Below are 19,218 nucleotides of genomic sequence, written 5' to 3'. Positions count from 1 at the left end.
TTTTAAATCTACAAATGTTCTTAGTGATCAGCAAGTCATCTCAATTATATTTGCTAGAGAAAACTTGAGATCCTAAAAAGTACTGGGCTAGAGCTTATAAAAGTGGGGGGAGGGACTGATGAAGTGCCCGAGGCTCTACCATTTTGTGTCATTAACTCAGGGTCCCATGGCCTCCTCTCCTTGCCTCAGTCATTGGTCTTCCTTAAGGTGATAAAAGTAATGTGTGTTCATTACAGAATTGTTCGGAATGCCTGGGTGGCTCCGTCAGTTAAGCATCTGCCTTTGACTCAGGTCATGATCCCAGGGTCCTGGGACTGAGCCCCATATCATGCTCCTTGCTCTGCAGGGAGCCTGCTTCTCCCTCTGCCTGCCATTCCCCCCTGCTTGTGCGTGTGCTGTCCCATTCTCTGACAAATAAATAAATATATTTTTTTAAAGATTTAATTTATCTGACAGATCACAAGTAGGCAGAGAGGCAGGCAGAGAGAGAGGGGGAAGCAGGCTCCCCGCTGAGCAGAGTCCGATGTGGGGCTCAATCCCAGGACCCTGGGATCATGACCTGAGCCTAAGGCAGAGGCCCCAACCCACTGAGCCACCCAGGCACCCCAATAAGTAAATCTTTTAGATTTAGAAAGAAAGAAAGAAAAGAAAAAATGAGAAGAGACTAAAAATCACCTGCAGTCCAGCTGCGTAGACTAACCACTGGGATCTGGCCCCATCATTTCTCCATCTGCATGTGCATGTTTCCTTTTACAAAATGGGATCATGCAGAACATATGGCTCCCAAATCATTTTTACTGTGCAGTAGCTCATGAACATTCTCACGCTATTAAGTATTCTTTAAGGACTTGATTTTCATCAGCCACCTTTTACCTCAGAGTTGTGCAAGATTTCTCTCCCCTATTTCAGGGGTTTGCAGTTTTGTCTGTGATGACCCTGCAATGACCATCCATGTACCCAATAAGTATTTAATTGCAGCTCAGGTTATCTCCTCAGGAAACAAAAGTTTTTACACCTATTGCCCAGTTACTCCTCAGAAAGACACCAGCAGTAACAGGAGTGTGATCTTTTTCCTGAGCCCTCACCAGCACTGGCCATTACAAATGAAAAAAAAAAAAAGTCTTGGGAGATTAAGCTTATAAAGATGGTGACATAAGTCATTGCTGACTTTGCTCCTTCTCACAAGAAGAAGGAACAACTATTCGTAGACAAGACACCGCTGAGAGAATCCTAGAACATGGGGGTGAGGCTGTGTGCCGCCCATATTGCCTCTAACCCAGGCCAGCCCAACGTTACACAAAGCGGTCTCTGCTGAGCCTCCAGTGTTTATAGTGGGAAAATAGAGTCCAGTGTGGACATCCAGTTCCTCCAGATCACTGCTTGAGAGCCCCCATTCTGGTCTCATTCTATACGAATTGCAAAGCAATCTGTGGGCATCAGCCACTGAGAATCTGAAGGGGAGGGGCTTCCAACAACCAGTGCGGACACTGACAGACTGAGTTCCTACCTGCAGCGACCTAAGTGGTGGTAGTCCAGGCTAGTGGTTTTGTTTATCTGCAGAGCCAAGACAGTATCACAATTGACCCAGGGAACTCAGCAGGGCACAAGTGTACCCGATTCTGGTGCTCAGACAGAGATTCTTCTGACCCTGGAGCCTGGTCTGCCTCTGTGCAGGAAGGGGGGCTGAGTCGTAGCCCTCTGTCCCCTGCTGCCGAGTGAAGCCTCCAATGCTGCCTGACCAGAAAGGCTGGCAAGAACACGTGGGAAGCAGCATAGTCCAGCAGCACTTGAGCCAAGAGTATGGCAGGAAGAGCTGACCTCCTCAAAGCCACAGCTAGACTGTGAGGGTTCACTGACTCTACCCAGACACTGAATTAATTGACAGCCTACCCACTACTGAGCGTAGCTTCTGACCACCCCCACCCCCAACCCGACCAGAAGCCCTGATCTGGAAAAACTGGGAGCCTATTTGGAGCTGGCCCTCCTGTCCCACCCAGGCAAGGGAGCTGAGTCACAGCCCCATCCACTGCTGAGTGAAGCTCCCAGCACCACCCAGACAGGAAGCTTGCCTGTAAGACCGGGAAAGCTGCAAAGCCCAGCAACAGTCAAGCACAGAGTCCAGAGAGTCTGTAGAGCAAAGTCAGTGGCTCCATTTGGGCAGGGAACTTATGACATAGGTCAGCTTGAGTCAACACCATAAAATGAAAGCCTTTCTGGCCTTGGAGCTACTTCTCTTGCTATGCCTGGATACATAAACTAATTCATAGCCCTGCCTACTGAATACAATTTTCGGCCTGCCTGACCAGGGAACCTAACAGAAAACAACAATGTATCCCAACCAACAGACCTACTTATAGTGGCCCTTGGACATAGATCACTGCCCATGATGCTCTTCATGTGCAGAACAAAACAAGTTGACCCATTCTAGCCAGGGAATTCGGTACAAGCTTCGCTTGATTTAGGTCCTGAAACGATGAGCCTTGTAGGCTCATTGTCCTGCCCCAAGAAGGCAGAGAAGCTAATTCATAGCTCTACTTGCTGCTAAGCATAGTATAGAGTTCCGCCAGTCCAGTAAGCCTGAACAGAAAACCCAGGCAACTTGTACAGTCTCGCTTGTTAAGGAACCAAACCAGGAGTCTTATCCAACCATTCTTAGAAAGTGGCAACCCTAACCCCGATCTCAGAGTTCAATGAGGGGTCTCACCCAGAAATTGACCCTGATAGCAAAACTCCACCTGCCCAAGGGCATTACCAACTGAAGCATCCAGAAACCCACACTGAGCTGACCAGCAAAGAGCTATCTCTGCCAAAGCAAACCCATAAATTCTGGAAGAGGAGACTGCTTACTCAAATGTACAGAGACCAATGTAAAGAATCAAGGATTATTTTAAAAATGTAGTAAACATGACACCAAAAAAGGAAACTACCAAAGCTTTAATAACTGACCTTAAAGAAATGGCTATCTATGAACAGTCAGATTTCAGAATAATCCTTTTAAAATTTAGACAACTGCAATAACACATAGAAAACTAAAAATTAGGAAAATGATGTATAAACAAAACAAGAAGTTCAACAAAGATATATAGAAACCATCAAAAAATTATAGAGCTGAAAAATACAATAATTGAACTAAAAAATTCTACAGAGCTTCAAAATGAGACTCAAGGCTCCTGTCTGGCTTGTCAGTAGAGGGTGCAACTCTTGATCATGGGGTTGTGAGTCTAAGCCCCATGTTGGGTATAGAAATTACTTAGAAATATCTTGAAAGACTCAGCTATGCAGAAGAAAACAGTGACCTAGACAAGAGGACATTTGAAATAATCCAGTTAGAGGAACAGAAAAAAAAGAATTAAAAAAGTGAACAAAACATACAGGATGTAAAGACACAATAAAGTCAAACAATATTTGCATTAAGGAAATTCCAGAAGGAAAAGGGAAGGAGAAGAGAATGGATACAGAAAGTAAATTTAAAGCAGTAAGGGCTTAAAACATCCTAATCCATGAGGTACAAAGGATCTCAAATAAGATGAACCCCAAAACAGCTACACTGATACAGATTATAATTAAATTGTCAAAAGTCAAAGAAAAAAATTTGGAAAACAACAAGAGAGGTAAATTACATATGAGGGAAAAATCATGAGACTATCAGTGAACTTCTCAACAAATCTGGTTTGGGCCAAGAGAGAATGGGATGGCATGTCCAAAATACTTAAAGGAAAAAAATGTCAACCAAGAATTCTATTCCTGGAAAAGCTGTCTTTCAGAAATGTAGAAGTAAAGACTTCCCCCAAAAACAAAGCTGAGTTCACCACCACCAGACCTGCCTTCTAAGAAATGCTAAAGGGAGGTCTTTGAGTAAAAGGACACTAATGAACATCATAAAACATAAGGTACCAGTGAAACTTACTGGTAATGTTAAATATATAGTCAAAATTAGAATCTGTAATGTGGTAATGGTGCTGGGTAATTCACTTACAACTCTATTTTAGAAGTTAGAAAACATTGGGGCACTGGGGTGGCTGTCAGTTGAGTGTCTGCCTTCAGCTTAGGTCATGATCCCAGGGTCCTGGGATCAAGCCCCATGTCGGGTTCCCTGTTCTGTGGGGAGACTACTTCTCCCTCTCCCTCTGCAGTGCTTGTGCTCTTCCCTCTTCCCCCTGCTTATGCTCTGTAAAATAAAATCTTTTAAAAATGTTAGAAAATATTGTAAAAATAACTACAACAACAATAATCTGTTACTGGTTATGCAATATAAAAACTATGTTAACTAGGGGCACCTGGGTGGCTCAGTGGGTTGAGCCTCTGCCTTAGGCTCAGGTCATGATCTCAGGGTCCTGGGATCGAGCACTTCATCAGGCTCTCTGCTCAGCAGGGAGCCTGCCCCCCCCACCTGCCTACTTATGATCTCTCTCTCTCTCTCTCTGTCAAATAAATAAATAAAATCTTTTTAAAAAATATGTTAACTATAATATCAATAATCTAAAATGTGAGTGGGGAGGGGGAGATGAAAGCATGAAGTTTAGAAGTTCTGTTGAAGTTGTTACCAGTTTAAAATAAGGGATTATAGGGGCGCTTGGGTGGCTCAGTGGGTTAAGCCGCTGCCTTCGGCTCAGGTCATGATCTCAGGGTCCTGGGATCGAGCCCCGCATTGGGCTCTCTGCTCAGCAGGGAGCTGCTTCCCTCTCTCTCTCTCTCTCTCTACCTGCCTCTCCATCTACTTGTGATCTCTCTCTGTCAAATAAACAAATAAAATCTTTAAAAAAAAATAAAATAAAATAAGGGATTATAATTTTAAAATATTAAAACCTGTAGTAATTACACAAAAGTACACGATAAAGAAGTCAAACCATACAGATATCGGAAGACACTGAAACATAAAAAAAGCAGGAAACAGAACAAAGAATAATGGTTCTATTAAAATAGTAATAAAAACAGTTAATAAAATTACTAAGTCCTTACTTATTAACGATTACTTTCAATCATATTTAATTGGATTAAATTCTCCAATCAATACACCTAGAATGGCTGAGTGGATAACATTTGAAAAACATCTAATGATATGTGCCCATAAGAGACTCACTTTAATGTGCTTTGGTGAGTGCTGTGAAGTGTGTAAACCTGGCGATTCACAGACCTGTACCCCTGGGGATAAAAATATATGTTTATAAAAAATAAAAATTAAAAAAAAAAAAGAGACTCACTTTATTCTTAAAGACACACATCGACTGACAGTGAAAGGATGGAAAAAGTTGTTATAAGCAAAAGTATTCCAAAAACCAAACAACCCAAAAAGTGGGGGTAGCTATATTTGTATCATACTACAGAGATTTAAATATAAAAATGGTAAAATGAGACAAAGGTCTTTTATGATTATGTTTCAGTGGTAAAGAGGTCAACCCACAGAACAAGTCTTAGCAAATTCAAGGAGACTGAAATCATACCAAGTACCTTTTCTGGCCATGATGGTCTCAAAGTAGAAATCATTAAAAGAAGGAAAACTGAAAAATTCATGAATACATGGAAACTAAACAATATTCTGAGGGCACCTGGGTGGCTCAGTTGGTTAAGCATCTGCCTTTGTCTCAGGTCATGCTCCCAGGGTTGTGGGATGGAGCCCTGCATTGGGGGTCTCTGCTCAGTGGGGAGCCTGCTTCTCCTTCTCCCTCTGCCTACCACTCCCCATTTGTGCTCTCTGTTAAAATAAATAAGTAAAATCTTTAAAAAAATAGTCTCAATAGCCAAGAGTCAAAGAAGAAATTAAAGGGGAAATAAAAATGTATCTTGACACAAACAAAAATGGAAACACAATGTACCAAAACTTATGGTATGCTGACAGAACAGTTCTAAAAGGGAAGTTCATAGCAATAAATGCCTGTCCCGGTAACAAGGAAGATCTCAAACAACTTAATGCTATACTTTAGGAACTTAAAAAAAGTGAACCCAAAGTTAGCAGAAGAAAGGAAATAATAGAAATTAGGGCAAAAACAAATAAAATGGAGACGAAGAATACAATAGAAAAGATTAGCCAAACTAAGAGATGGTTTTTTTGAAAAAATAAAATTGACAGATGTTTAGCTAAACCAAGAAAAAAAATAGAGAGGACCCAAATCAACAAAATCACAAATGAAAATGCAGAAGTAAATATTACAACTGATAGTACAGAGAATCTTAAGAAGCTACTATGAACAACTATGTGCGAAAAAACTGGAGAACCTAAAAGAAATGGGAAATTCTTAGAAACATACAATCTACCAAGAATGAATCAGAATAAAGTAGAAAATGTGACAGACCAATTATTAGTAAGGAGATTGAATTATCAAAAATATCCCAAAGAAGAAAGGCCCAGGAACAGATGGTTTCACTGGTGAATTATACTAAACATTTAAAGAAGAATTAATGTAAATCCTTCTCAGACTCCTCAATGTTTGGGAGAAGGGAACACTCCCAAATGTATTTTATAAGGCCAGCATTACCAAAGCCAGAAAAGAACACTAAAAGAAAACTACAGGCCACTATCTCTGATGAATATAGAGGCAAAAATTCTCAATAAAATACTAGTAAACAGGGGGTGTCTGGGTGGCTCAGTCCGCTGAGTGTCCAACTCTTGGTTTTGGCTGGGGTCATGATCTCAGGGTGTGGGATCAAGACCCACACAGGCTCCGTGCTCAGCAGAGTCTGCTTCCCTTCTTCCTCTGCCTCTCCCCCGTCTCTAGAATAAATATATCTTTTTTAAAAATGCTAGTAAACAGAATTCAGCAGCACATTAAAAAGATCTTTCACTATATCAAATGGTATTTATTTTTGAGATACAAGCATGGTTAAACAGATGTAAATCTATCACTTTAATACATCACATTGATAGAAGAAAAAAAATCTCATGATCATCTCAGTGGACACAGAAAAGTCATTGGGCAAAATGCAATAACCATTCATGATAAAACCTTTTAACAAATTAGGTATAGAACAAACATACCTCAACATAATAAAAGCTGTAGATGACAAACCTACAGCTAACACAGTACTTAATGACAAAAGGTTGAAAGCCTTTCCTTTAAAATCAGGAATAAGACAAGGGTGCCCATTCTCACTCCTCCCATTTAAGATATTACTGAAATCCTAGCGAGAGCAGACAAGAAAATATGAAAGCGCATCAGAATTGGAAAGAAGTGAGATCGTCTATTTGCAGATAACATGATTTTATATACAGGAAATCTGACAGACTCCCACCGAAGACCTGTTATATCTAATCTACAAATTCAGTGAAGTTGCAGGATACAAAATTAACATACCAAATAAGTAGCATCTTTATATACTAACAATGAATTATCTGAAGGAGAAATGAACTGATCCCATGAATAATAGGATGTTTAATAAAATGTATATTTTATTATACATTATGTATGTATAATAAATGTATGTATATATATGTATAATAAAATACTTATGAATAAATTTAACCAAGGAGGTGAGAAATCTGTACACTGAAAAGTATAAAATAGTGATGAAAAAAATTTTAGACAGAAATAAATGGAAATAAAAAATCCTAAAATTTATATGGAACCTTAAAAGACCCCAAATACCCAAAGCAATCCTGAGAAAGAACAAAGCAGGAGGCATCACACTTCTGATTTCAAGCTATACTGGAAAAGTATAGTAATCCAAACAGTATAGTACTGGCATAAAAAAAGACATATAGACTAATGGGACAGAACTGAGAGCTCAGAAATAAACCCATGCAAGGGAGCCAGGAATACTCAGTGGAGTAAGGACTGTCTCTTCAACTCATGGTGCAAGGAAAAACTGTATATTCACACATGAAAGAATAAAACTAGATCCCTACATTACACCATTCACCAAAGTTACCTTGAAAAGGATTAAAGATGTCCATGTAAGACCATAAACCATAAAAATCCCAGAAGAAAACATAAAAGAAAAAAGCTCCTTTACGTGGGTCATGGCAGAGATTTTTGGGGGTAGGACTCCAAAAGCACAAGTCACAAAATAAAAAACAAGTGGAACTACATTAAACTAAAAACATCTGCACAGCCAAAGGGACCATCAGCAAAAGAATGGGAAATATATGCGCTAACCGTGTATCAGTTAAGTGAATATTCAAAATATATAAAGAACTCCCACAACTCAGTAGCAAAAATCTCAAAATAACCCAATCAAAAAATGGGTGATTACCTGAACAGATATTTTTCCATGGAAGATATACAAAGGACTAACAGGTATATGAGAAGATGCTCAACATCACTAATCAGGAGGGAAATGCAAATCAAGACCACAAGGACTCTCAACTCTATGGTCAACTAATCTTTGACAAAGCAGGAAAGAATGTCCAATGGATAAAAGTTGGAAATGGTATTGGAAAAATTGGACAGCCACATGCAGAAAAATGAAATCGGACCATTTCCTTATACCACACATGAAAATAGACTCAAAATGGATGAAGGACCTCAATGTGAGACAGGAATCCATCAAAATCCTTGAGGAGAACACAGGCAGCAACCTCTTCGACCTCAGCCGCAGCAACTTCTTCCTAGGAACATCACCAAAGGCAAGGGAATCAAGGGCAAAAATGAACTACTGGAATTTCATCGAGATCAAAAGCTTTTGCACAGCAAAGGAAACAGTTAACAAAACCAAAAGACAACTGACAGAATGGGAGAAGATATTTGCAAACGACATATCAGATAAAGGGCTAGTATCCAAAATCTATAAAGAGATTAGCAAACTCAACACCCAAAGAACAAACAATCCAATCAAAAGATGGGCAGAGGACATGAACAGACTTTTCTGCAAAGAAGACATCCAGATGGCCAACAGGCACATGAAAAAATGCTCCACATCACTCGGCATCAGGGAAATACAAATCAAAACCACAATGAGATACCACCTCACACCAGTCACAATGGCTAAAATTAACAAGTCAGGAAATGACATGCTGACAAGGATGCAGAGAAAGGGGAACCCTCCTATACTGTTGGTGGGAATGCAAGTTGGTGTGACCACTCTGGAAAACAGCATGGAAGTTCCTCAAAAAGTTGAAAATAGAGCTACCCTATGACCCAGCAATTGCACTACTAGGTATTTACGCTAAAGATAAAAACGTAGTGATCCGAAGGGGCACGTGCACCCGAATGTTTATAGCAGCAATGTCCACAGTAGCCAAATTATGGAAAGAACCTAGATGTCCACCAACAGATGAATGGATAAAGAAGATGTGGTGTATATATACAATGGAATACTATGCAGCCATCAAAAGAAATGAAATCCTGCCATTTGTGATGACGTGGATGGAACTGGAGTGTATTATGCTTAGCAAAATAAGTCAATCGGAGAAAGACAACTATCATATGATCTTCCTGAGATGAGGAAGTGGAGATGCAACGTGGGGGGTTTGGGGGTAGGTAAAGAATAAATGAAACAAGATGGGATCAGGAGGGAGACAAAGCATAAGAGACTCTTAATCTCACAAAACAAACTGAGGGTTGCTGGGGGGAGGGGGGTCGGGAGAGGGTGGTGGGGTTATAGACATTGGGGAGGGTATGTGCTATGAATGAGTGCTGTGAAGTGAGTAAACCTGGCGATTCACAGACCTGTACCATTGGAGCTAATAATACATTATTATGTTTATTAAAAAATAAAAAAAAAAACTCACAAGGACTTTTCACCTCACGCCAATTAGACTGGCTGCCATCAAAAGACCAGAAATAACAAATCCTGATGAGGACATGGATTAAAAGGAACACTTGTGTGTTGGTGGTGGAATTCTAAATTGGCATGGCCAAGGTGGAAAACAGTAGGGAGGTTCTTAAAAAAATTTGAAACTGAAACCACCGTATATATGATCCAGCAATTTCACTTTGGGGAATACGTCCAAAGGAAACAAAAACCCTAGGTCAAAATGCTATCTGCATCTCCACATTCACAGCAGCATTATTTGTAATGGTGAAGAAATGGAAGCAACCTAAGTGTCTATCAGAGGATGAATGGATGTGTCAACAATGGAATATTAGTCAACCATTAAAAGGAGGAAATCCTGTCATTTGTGATAACATAGTTGGACCTTGAGGACATTATGCTAAGTGAAACAAATAAGAGAAAAACAAATACCTGATCTCACAGGTCGTTGGGGGTGGGGGTCAACAACTCAGGGAAAAAGCAATCAGATTTGTGGTTACCAGGGCAGAGAAAGGAGTGAAAGAGGGAAAATCAGATGCAGGTGGTCAAAAAGTACAAACTTCCATTTATAATATAAATAAGTACCAGGGATATATGCACAGCATGAAGACTATTGTTAACATTGCTTAAGTTCAGAGAGTAGATCGCAAGAGTTCTCATCACAAGGGAAAATATAAATTTCTTTTATTTATGACAGATGTTAACTTACTGTGGTTAATGTCTAAGTAAAATCATTACATTCTATACCTTAAACTCTGCTGTGTCGACTACGTCTCAATAAAACTGGGAATCTTTTTTTTTTTTTTTAATATGCTGGGAGATCAAACAAACACAGCCTGTAACAATCTGATATATCAAAAAGTTGTCTCACTTCAGTCATTTTGCAAGGATTTCCCCCTTGTGTTTCCTTTGCCTTTTACCTTATCTCATGGTGGGTTTTTTGGGCGGGGGAATACATAAGTTTTTACACTTTCGTATAGTTTAACACCAAACTTCTCCTTTATGGTTTCTCTCTTTGCTTTTATGCTCCCACCCAAAGATAGTTCTAAAACACAAATCTGATCATAGCCCTCCCTTAATTAAAATCTTCCAGGGGCTCTTGGGAAAAAAACAATCCAGCTCCTCCTGGTGCTCCAGCCCCAGCTGTTCCTGTGGGCTCCACCTTCCACATGTAGCCGGACCATGGCATTGCACGATTCCACTTAGAGGACATTCTGGAAAAGGCAAAACTGGAGGGACAGAAAAAGATCTGTTCCCAGAGGCTAGGGGAGGGAGTGACAAAGGATCTCGTGGAGACTGGGTGGCTGATGGAACTCTCCTAACACTCTGACCATGGTGGCAGTCACACACCTGCAGGCATTTGTCAAAACTCACGGAACCGAGACTAAAAAGGCTGACTTTCCCTTTAAGACCATCACACCTTACTAAAACTATGGGAAAAAACATTGATCAGGCCTCCAGCCATTTCTCACCTCATCGCATCCTCTTGACATCAAGCCGGCAGGATTCTAATTCCTTGGATTCCCACGACAGTGGGCTCTTCACCATTACCCCAGCTCCTGCTCTGGCTTCCCTACGGCCGGGGTGGGTCCTTTTAAAACCAAAGTCAGAATTCCTCAGTCTGGGACCCAGAACTTCAGAGGTAAAGGAACTCTCCCAAGGTTTCTCTGATCACAGTAAAGCCTGAAGTTCTCACATGGCCAACAAAACCCTACGTGACACAGTTTTCTGTCAACCCTCTGGTGACTTCCTCTTAACCCCTTCCCCCATCCCCCCCCCCCCCCGCCCGTGACTCCACTCCCGCCGCCATGGATGGCCTTCTTGTTCCTCCTCGGACATGCACTGCCTGCTCTTTTTGAGGTGCTCTGTCTGGAATGTGTTTGCTCCTGATGCTCCCTCATCTTTCAGGTCTTCTTGAGGCCTTCCCTGAGCACCCACGTTACAACTGCTGCCCAGGTGCCCAGCCACTTCACACCCCCATTTGCTATCGTTCTGTGTTTATTTTTGCTCACAGATTGTACTTCCTTCTGACATCCACATATTTTGTTCATTTTGTTTATTGTGTGATTCGTCCTCAGGTCGAGGAGGACAGGGATTTGTTTTATCTCCCACTGCACCTTCTGTACCTTGTACATGACTGTTTGCCCGAGACAGAATAGACACTCAAATTTTGTAGCTGTGGGAAAGGCAGGCAAGAAGGCAAGAGTCCTCAGAACCAGCAGAGATGGTCATCTCCATGGCCACATCTCACTGCCCCCGAATTTCACTCAGCTGCTCCCTATATATAGTCCTGGATGACGTCACCTGTAGGACCAGTCTGTGGGGACCGGTGGGGGGGGGGGGCGCTCCTTCCTGCTTTTCCTTTTTGTTTCCCTGCCACCTCAGGTGACTAACGTAACAGATGCCTTCTCTCAAATTTCTCTCTAGAAGCAGATGTTCCAGGAGAGGAGTAGCCGGATGCTGCAGGCCTTGTCCCCGAAGCAGAGCCCTGTGAGCAGCCCCACCAGGAGCCGGTCCCCGTCCCGCTCCCCGTCGCCCACCTTCTCGTGGCTCCCGAACAAAACCTCACCGCCCTCCTCACCCAAAGCAGCCTCAGCCTCCATCAGCAGCATGAGTGAGGGGGATGAGGATGAGAAGTAAAGGCTGCCGGCAGACAGCAAGGGCCGCACCGCACAGGCTGGGGCGAGGGTGGGGTCACCGGGTGTGCCTGGGTGGGGTTGGAAGGGTGACGGTTGCAGGAGCTGCAGCTCAGCTAAGCGAAGGCCTGGGGACCAGCTTTCCCTCAGTCTCCACTCAGCATAAGACTTGGGCTCTGCATGGAGGTTTCAAGCCGGACAACCTTTACAAACCTTAGCAGCATCTAGAATCACTACTTTAACCTTGCTAAAGAAAGATGCAGAGCACCCCCAGGAGACTTGCACTGAGTCGGGTGTCTTCTGCTTTGGTCCTTGCACCCACCCCTACCAAGTCCACCACCCATGGAAGCGGCTGTTCCCTCAATCTGCTACTTCCAGCTCATAAGGGCCCTGCACGTTGCCTCCTACCACCCAAGCTCTGCCAGAATAAAGTTGTTTCCGATAGAGGTGGCAAAGTACTTCTGAAATAGTCAAGTGAAAGGCCAATTCGAGTCTTCTCAGATTAGCTACTGAGACCTAATGTTGCAGCACATCGATTCTTTACAGTTCTAGGAATGTGGTGCATAAACAAAGACGTGCTTTAGATCAGATAGAAGGTCATCTAGCATGAACCTTAACTTCTTATTCAATGGACAGTTCTGTTGAGGAGAATGCCACAGAAGGCCTAATATGGTCCCGGTTGTACTTTTCATCATTGGTTTGACTTCATGGTTTCCACAAATTACCTTAATCTGTGGAAAATGCAACAAAGAAAAACACTGTGTGTGTGTGTGTGTATGTATGAATGAAGAGGAGCTGCTTTGCTTTGGCTCCAAGTTTAGCAGATGGTAAATGTCTCCTGGAGCTTCTCCTAAAAGGATGCTAACTCTGGAATGGCTTTTCCCATTTCTGACCAGTTAACAATTTCATAGGCCTCAAGTAACAGTTTGATGTACCAAACCACATAGTATACCAATAGGGGGTGCTACCTGCACGTATCTGTTCTCCGTATGCTCCACATATGCTATCCGGGGTGTATACCATATGCAATATGAATGTATGGTGGTAGCCTTCTACAATATATGCTCCTGCTCTCACCCGAATCCCCCGCTGAAATCCTTGGTCTAAAGGACTACCTGGTTCTCTTGTGACTTGGGCACTTTGTCAAAAAATCATCCTGGATTCCTGTAGAAATGTCTTGTCCCAACCAGGAAACGAGTATGTTGTTCTCATGGCCTCCCATTATGTTTTTGGCTGGAGGGAGCCTCTGAAGAGCTTCCCAGAGCACTATGGGAACCTTGGTGTGATCGCAGCATTGAAACGGACTACGTGGTTATACAGTTATCCCCAGCCCTATGTTTGCCAAATGGAATGAAGAGCCTAAGCATTGCTGAGTCATTTAAAGTTACTGTCCGCTAATGACAGAGAGGAGAGAAGCAGACAGAGTCAGGGGGTAGAACTGTACCCCTAGGTAGACGAAACATTGCCTGTCTGTGCCAGCAAAGCCAAAGGGAGAGCTGGGGCCTAACAGAGCAGAGGCCCAAACCAGCAACTTGTGGGCAAAGCTCAGCATCTCCTGTGACAGAAACTTCCCTTTTCTGTGACAGAACCAGCCTTTCTGGGTGACACATGGGGCAACCAATGAAGGAAGGTGGCATGTCTTTCCCCTTTTGACGGGGTTGAACTACCTCCCTGCCCACCTGGAGAGAAGTGGTGTTTGCTGGGAAGCAAAACCATGCGGCTGAGCTAGCTTGGAACCCCCTTGTCCTGGCTCGCTCCCCAGGGTTCTGTTGAGCACTCTTGTGGGACAAAGAGCTGGCGGGAACGTGGCATGTGAGAAGGAAGCTCTCTGTAGCCAGGACCTAGAGCACTGCTCTGCAGAAGGAGCGAGGCCCCAGTTTTCCGCTGTGCCTCGCTGCTCATTCCAGCTGCTTGACACTTAGGATAGTGCAAGGAGGAGCACAGCCAGCCGGGCGAGGTGGGGGGAATGAGGGCAGAAAAAGGGAGCAAAGAGGGACCTGGAGAGAGGGAAGGTCATTGTAGAAAACCTGTGCTCTCAACCCATTTCTGGACCTCACTATGTAGGGGCAACTATTCTGGGAAGGCCTTTTATGTGCTTATTCCATCACCCAGGGCAGACAGATCCACGCTTACTTGAATTGCGCTCTGAAGCACATCATGTGGGGCTCCACCAGGCCGACGCTGTGTTTGCAGGCCTTCCACACCTTGCTGACAGGTGCCCCTTATGTGACTCAGACTCAGTGCTGTCATAGCTGCCAACGATGGGACATCACCAACACCTGGCTTATTCCAGAGATGGGCTGAAATCACCCACAAACCGTTCTAAATCTCACCTCATGTCTCCATGCTGTCCTCTAGTAATCCCTCCCCGCTGTCCTCAGGCCATGAGGCTGAGAAGAAATGGGGGCGGGGATTCTACAACCCAACCTGCAACACTCCTGGCCATTCTTCCCAGGAGAAGGTGTGGGTGCCCATCTTTTGGGTCAACGGTCATGGCCGCAAGTGAGTCAGGGCTGGAGTGAGAGATGTACAAATCATGTGCAGGCTTGACAAGGCAAGCAGAAATGACAGAAAGCAAGGAAATGTCCCTTCTGCCCTAGAAAGGGAAGGAAGCTTTAGACTGAGGACTGCAGAACTGTACAGAGTATTGTAGAAGGAGGGAGCAGGATAGAAGAAGGGTGGGCAAAATCCGGCTGGAAGCCGGGGAGTGGAGGAGCAGGGACTTTCTGCTCCCTTTCAAAGTGTCACTCACCCCTTACAGGTGAAAAAGGGAGGCTTCCTTTCACCGACACCCAAGGTCAGTGACTATCCATGCGGGGTGGGGTGCCATGTCCCCGAGTTCCCCCATCCCACCACTTCTCCATTTGCTGTCACATCCCCTTCCCAGGGCCCTGAAATCAAACGTTCACCCTTCCACCAGCTAAAACACACAGGGGAAACTCTAATAGCCTAGCCACACTGAATGGCCCGTTTCTGGCAAGCCAGCTCCCGTGTGCCAGGACCTCAGAACAGTAAAGGCAACCAACCTCAAGAGGAGCGACCCTGAGAGCCAAGACTGCCTTCTGACCTGCTCTGTGGGCTTGCAGTCTTGCTTCAGGCCTCGGGCTATAGTCACTGTGAGTCCATCCCTTGAGGGGGGACAGGAAGACTGTGCATTTGTTTTCTCTCCATCTTCAGGACTTATTTTAGCACCCAAGCATACCCCAGAGAGAGAGACGTGATGGCGTAACAGACACAGCTGAATCAGATGAGCCGGTTTGGGAGCAGAGATGTTCCTGCTCTTCAGGCATCCATTCAGCACTAGTCTAGGCCACCAGACCTTTTCTTCCCCCTTTTTAAAAAAAAAAAATCAGCTCATGTGGCATTTGCAGACTTTTTTGTTTTGTCACTGCGATGTGTCCTGGGACAAAGCCATAAGAAGAGCATACATACTTAAGACTCTGCTGTACATACAAGAAGACGAAGACTCGTCTGGGTTCAAGTACGACCTTATGCCCAAGCATTTGCTCTGGTGCTGAATTACGCGAACTACTGGAATCAGCCCTCCGCCCCCAGCCCCCCGTGCCTCCCCCACCGCTCCCGCTCCCCAACAGTACACAGCATTCCCACCTTGTTTATAAATAAAGGGACGCATCATTGCACTTGGGCTTCGCGTGCTTCTTAAAAGCGTGCTACGGGGTTCCCGTTCCCGTACTGTAGCTCGCTGGGAACAGACCCACCGGGAAGGGAGGTCACACTGGGGAGCCCAGGCGGGGGCGGGGGGGACCTGGAGCTGGAGGTTCCACAGGGTTCATGGAAATGGCCGCCGAGGTCTTTGCCTGGAAAGGCCTCTGAACTTCGGACACAGCCCACGCCGTCCCTACGCTTGTCCCGCTGGACGGCGGCAGCTGGGCGACCGTGAGAACGGGCTTACCTCTCACGCGGCGGAAAACTGGGGACGGGGCCCTCCGGGCGCCCGGGAGCTCCGCGGCTGCCGGCATCAGCGTCGGCGCCTCAGCCTCCACGGGCGCGCGGGCTCCGCCCCTCTCTGATGGGTCCACCTGCGGGCAGCTTCGCACCTGCACCTGAGCGGTGGGGCGGGGCCGTTTCCACCACGGGCCGGTCTTTGGGCGAAAGCGCCTTTAATTAGAGGGAAGCAGAGAGATGGGGGTAGAGGCGCTTCATCAGGATCCCAAATGCCGGCAATGAGGGCCGATGTTATGGTGCCGGGAACTGGGAGCGGCCCTCCGCCGGCCGGACTGGGGGATTTCTATGAACTCCAGCTGGTGAGCTCGAGCCGTGACGCGGCAACGGTTCTAACATCAGCTGGGACCCTAGGAGAAACAGCCAGGCCTGTATCCAGCCAGAATACCTATTATTCATAGACCATATTACTCGGCTTTGCCACCCAGATCAGACACATTCTTGACAGGTCGTAATTACAGTAACAGCCACAGGTTTCTTCTTCACTTCGTGATACCTCAGAAAGGTTCTCAAGGGAAAAATCCGTTCTAAAGCATAATAAAATTCATATTGAAGAACTCTAACATGTGCCCAGAAAAGAATTAGCTTTTGTTAATAAACAGAACCCCTGGAATAAAAAGGTACACTACCAAAAATGTTTACATACAAACCACACACACACACACACACACACACACACACACACACAGAATCCTCTGGTACTGGAGCCTCTTTGGTTATTGGAGGTGAATGTTTAAGCAACTTCTTCAGGTATTCAGCAAGAGCGGTTAGACAGACTCCCACGGAGGTGCCATTCGGATAAAGCATGACAGGTCATCAGCCCTGAAATACATACCCAGTGATGGAATCCTTTAAGAAATCCTCAAGTAGGGGCGCCTGGGTGGCTCAGTGGGTTAAAGCCTCTGCCTTTGGCTCAGGTCATGATCTATCTCAGAGTCCTGGGATCGAGTCCCACATCGGGCTCTCTGCTCAGCGGGGAGCCTGCTTCCTCCTCTCTCTCTCTCTCTCTCTCTCTCTGCCTGCCTCTCTGCCTACTTGTGATCTCTCTCTGTCAAATAAATAAATAAAATAAAATAAAAAGGAAACCCTCAAGTAAAAACCAATACACCACCAGTAAAATCTGAAAAAACCATTAAGAGCATAAATATGTCAGCGCTAATTATCTTTGTTAGGCCCAGCTGCACCGCCATAACTTATATTAAAAAAAATACCTTATTAGCTGACTCTCAGTGGCTGCTGACCAAATGTGGGAAGCTTGAGAGAGCTTTAGTGCAGGGTCAGCTTGTTTCCTACAAGCAATTTTTGCTCTCCTTACCTTCACTGTCTCTCTTGGGGGACAGGGAAAGGAACTGATGTGCCAGGTTACTGTACTGTATTCACAAAAGCGGAGTTCTGATGGAGGGATTAGACATAACTAAAATATTTGATATGTAACCTTCCATTTTAAAAGAATTAATGAATCTATACCTGAAAGAGTTAGGATACTTTATCCTTTCCACAGGGACCTTTTCAGCTAATTATACTTGGAAATGAGCTTGTCACTCGAAAATTTCCAAGTTCGAAGAAAACCTGTCATCTTCTGCCATGCACATGGCAGGACATGACTGATTACATAGCCTGAGGAGGGAACCCGTCTTTCTCGCCTGGTCGTCACGTTCCACTGGACAGACGTTGATAAGATGCCATTCAGTAGTCTGTCCACAAATCAACATGAACACCCTTGAGTCAGTGATTCTTTTTTTTTTTTTCTTTCCATAACTGGTACCCAGGAATTAACATGAGTAGAAAGAAGTTGGAGAGGTGTATATTAGTTTCCTACTTCTGTCACCAACTCGGTGGCTTAAAAAACACGGGTTTACTATTTTTCAGCTCTGGAGGTCAGAAGTCCAAAGTGGGTCTTACCAGGTTAAATTAAGGTGTCGGCAGGGCTGGATGCTCTAGGGGAGAATGTTTCTTACATTTTTCAGCTCCTAGAAGCTGCCTTCTTTCCTCGGCTCATGGCCCCCTTCCATCTTCAACGCCAACAATGGCCAGTGCCGTCTTTCTGACATAGCACAACTTCAGCATGGTTTCCGCCTTTCTCTTCTACTTAGAAGGGCTCTTGTGTTTATATTTGTCCAATGTGGATAACACAAGAAAATCTCTCTACTTTTAGTTCATCAACAACTTTAATGCTTCTTGCCATGTAATATAACATATTCCCAAATTCTGGGAATTACGATGTGGACAGCTTTGGAGAGCCATTATGCTATCTACCACAAGGTGACTGAAGATAATCATCAGAAACCCTTGAATGTTTTCCCAGTTCCCAGTTGAGAAACTGTAACCCTCATGCAGATATTCTTTTTAACATTCCTGTGTCTACTCATGATGAACCTGCTTAAAATACTCCTCCCAAGTCTGGACGTCTGTAAGAGAAGCACAGAATAAGTAGAATAAGTAGGAAGATGTCTGACTCAAATGCACATGCTATTGGTCCACGAGGAGAGAAGTGTTGGATCTGCAACTCACAAACCCAGAGCCATGGCTGACAGAGAAGAAAGTTTAAGAGTCCCCCTGCTCTGTTCTCTATACCAATCCTCCAATTTCTACTTGGCTATCTCAAGAAGACAAGAAGCAAAAGGGCAGCTAACCAAAGCCTTTGATCATCAGATACATTCCTGCTGAAACAAGCCCAGGAATACAGTTTTTGACTATCAGGCAGAATCTGTTTCCTGCCTATGTTCTGCCTGGTTTTTAGTTGTTCTGGTCCTTGGACGTTGACCTCAGCCCCTTGAATCTAGAGCTCACTTCCAGCCATCCAGTATCACAGTACCCCATGCTCCTTTCTAGAGTCACTTGCTTTCCTCTTGTAGCCTTTTGACTTAAAGCCTACCCTACATTCCTGTCTGGAGCATTCAGTACACGGTCCTGGGAATGCAGGGATTTAAGA

At 44.4% G+C, this 19,218-nt stretch overlaps 1 protein-coding gene across 3 annotated transcripts in view; it reads left to right on the top strand.

The window, feature by feature from the left end:
- Nucleotides 1-15,964, top strand: part of PCYT1B (phosphate cytidylyltransferase 1B, choline) — a 124,322-nt gene extending 108,358 nt beyond the window's left edge. For all 3 annotated transcript variants that reach the window (XM_059157290.1, XM_059157289.1, XM_059157291.1), the window contains exon 8: nucleotides 12,115-15,964. In XM_059157290.1, the coding sequence (XP_059013273.1) occupies nucleotides 12,115-12,327 (213 nt within the window). In that variant the 3' untranslated portion in view covers nucleotides 12,328-15,964. The remainder of the gene's footprint in view (nucleotides 1-12,114) is intronic.
- The last annotated feature ends 3,254 nt before the right edge of the window (nucleotides 15,965-19,218 follow it).

Source organism: Mustela lutreola, chromosome X, assembly GCF_030435805.1.
Source record: "Mustela lutreola isolate mMusLut2 chromosome X, mMusLut2.pri, whole genome shotgun sequence".
Classification (NCBI taxonomy): domain Eukaryota; kingdom Metazoa; phylum Chordata; class Mammalia; order Carnivora; family Mustelidae; genus Mustela; species Mustela lutreola.
Note: the sequence above shows the minus strand (reverse complement) of the source record. Positions and strands in the feature narration are given on the sequence as shown.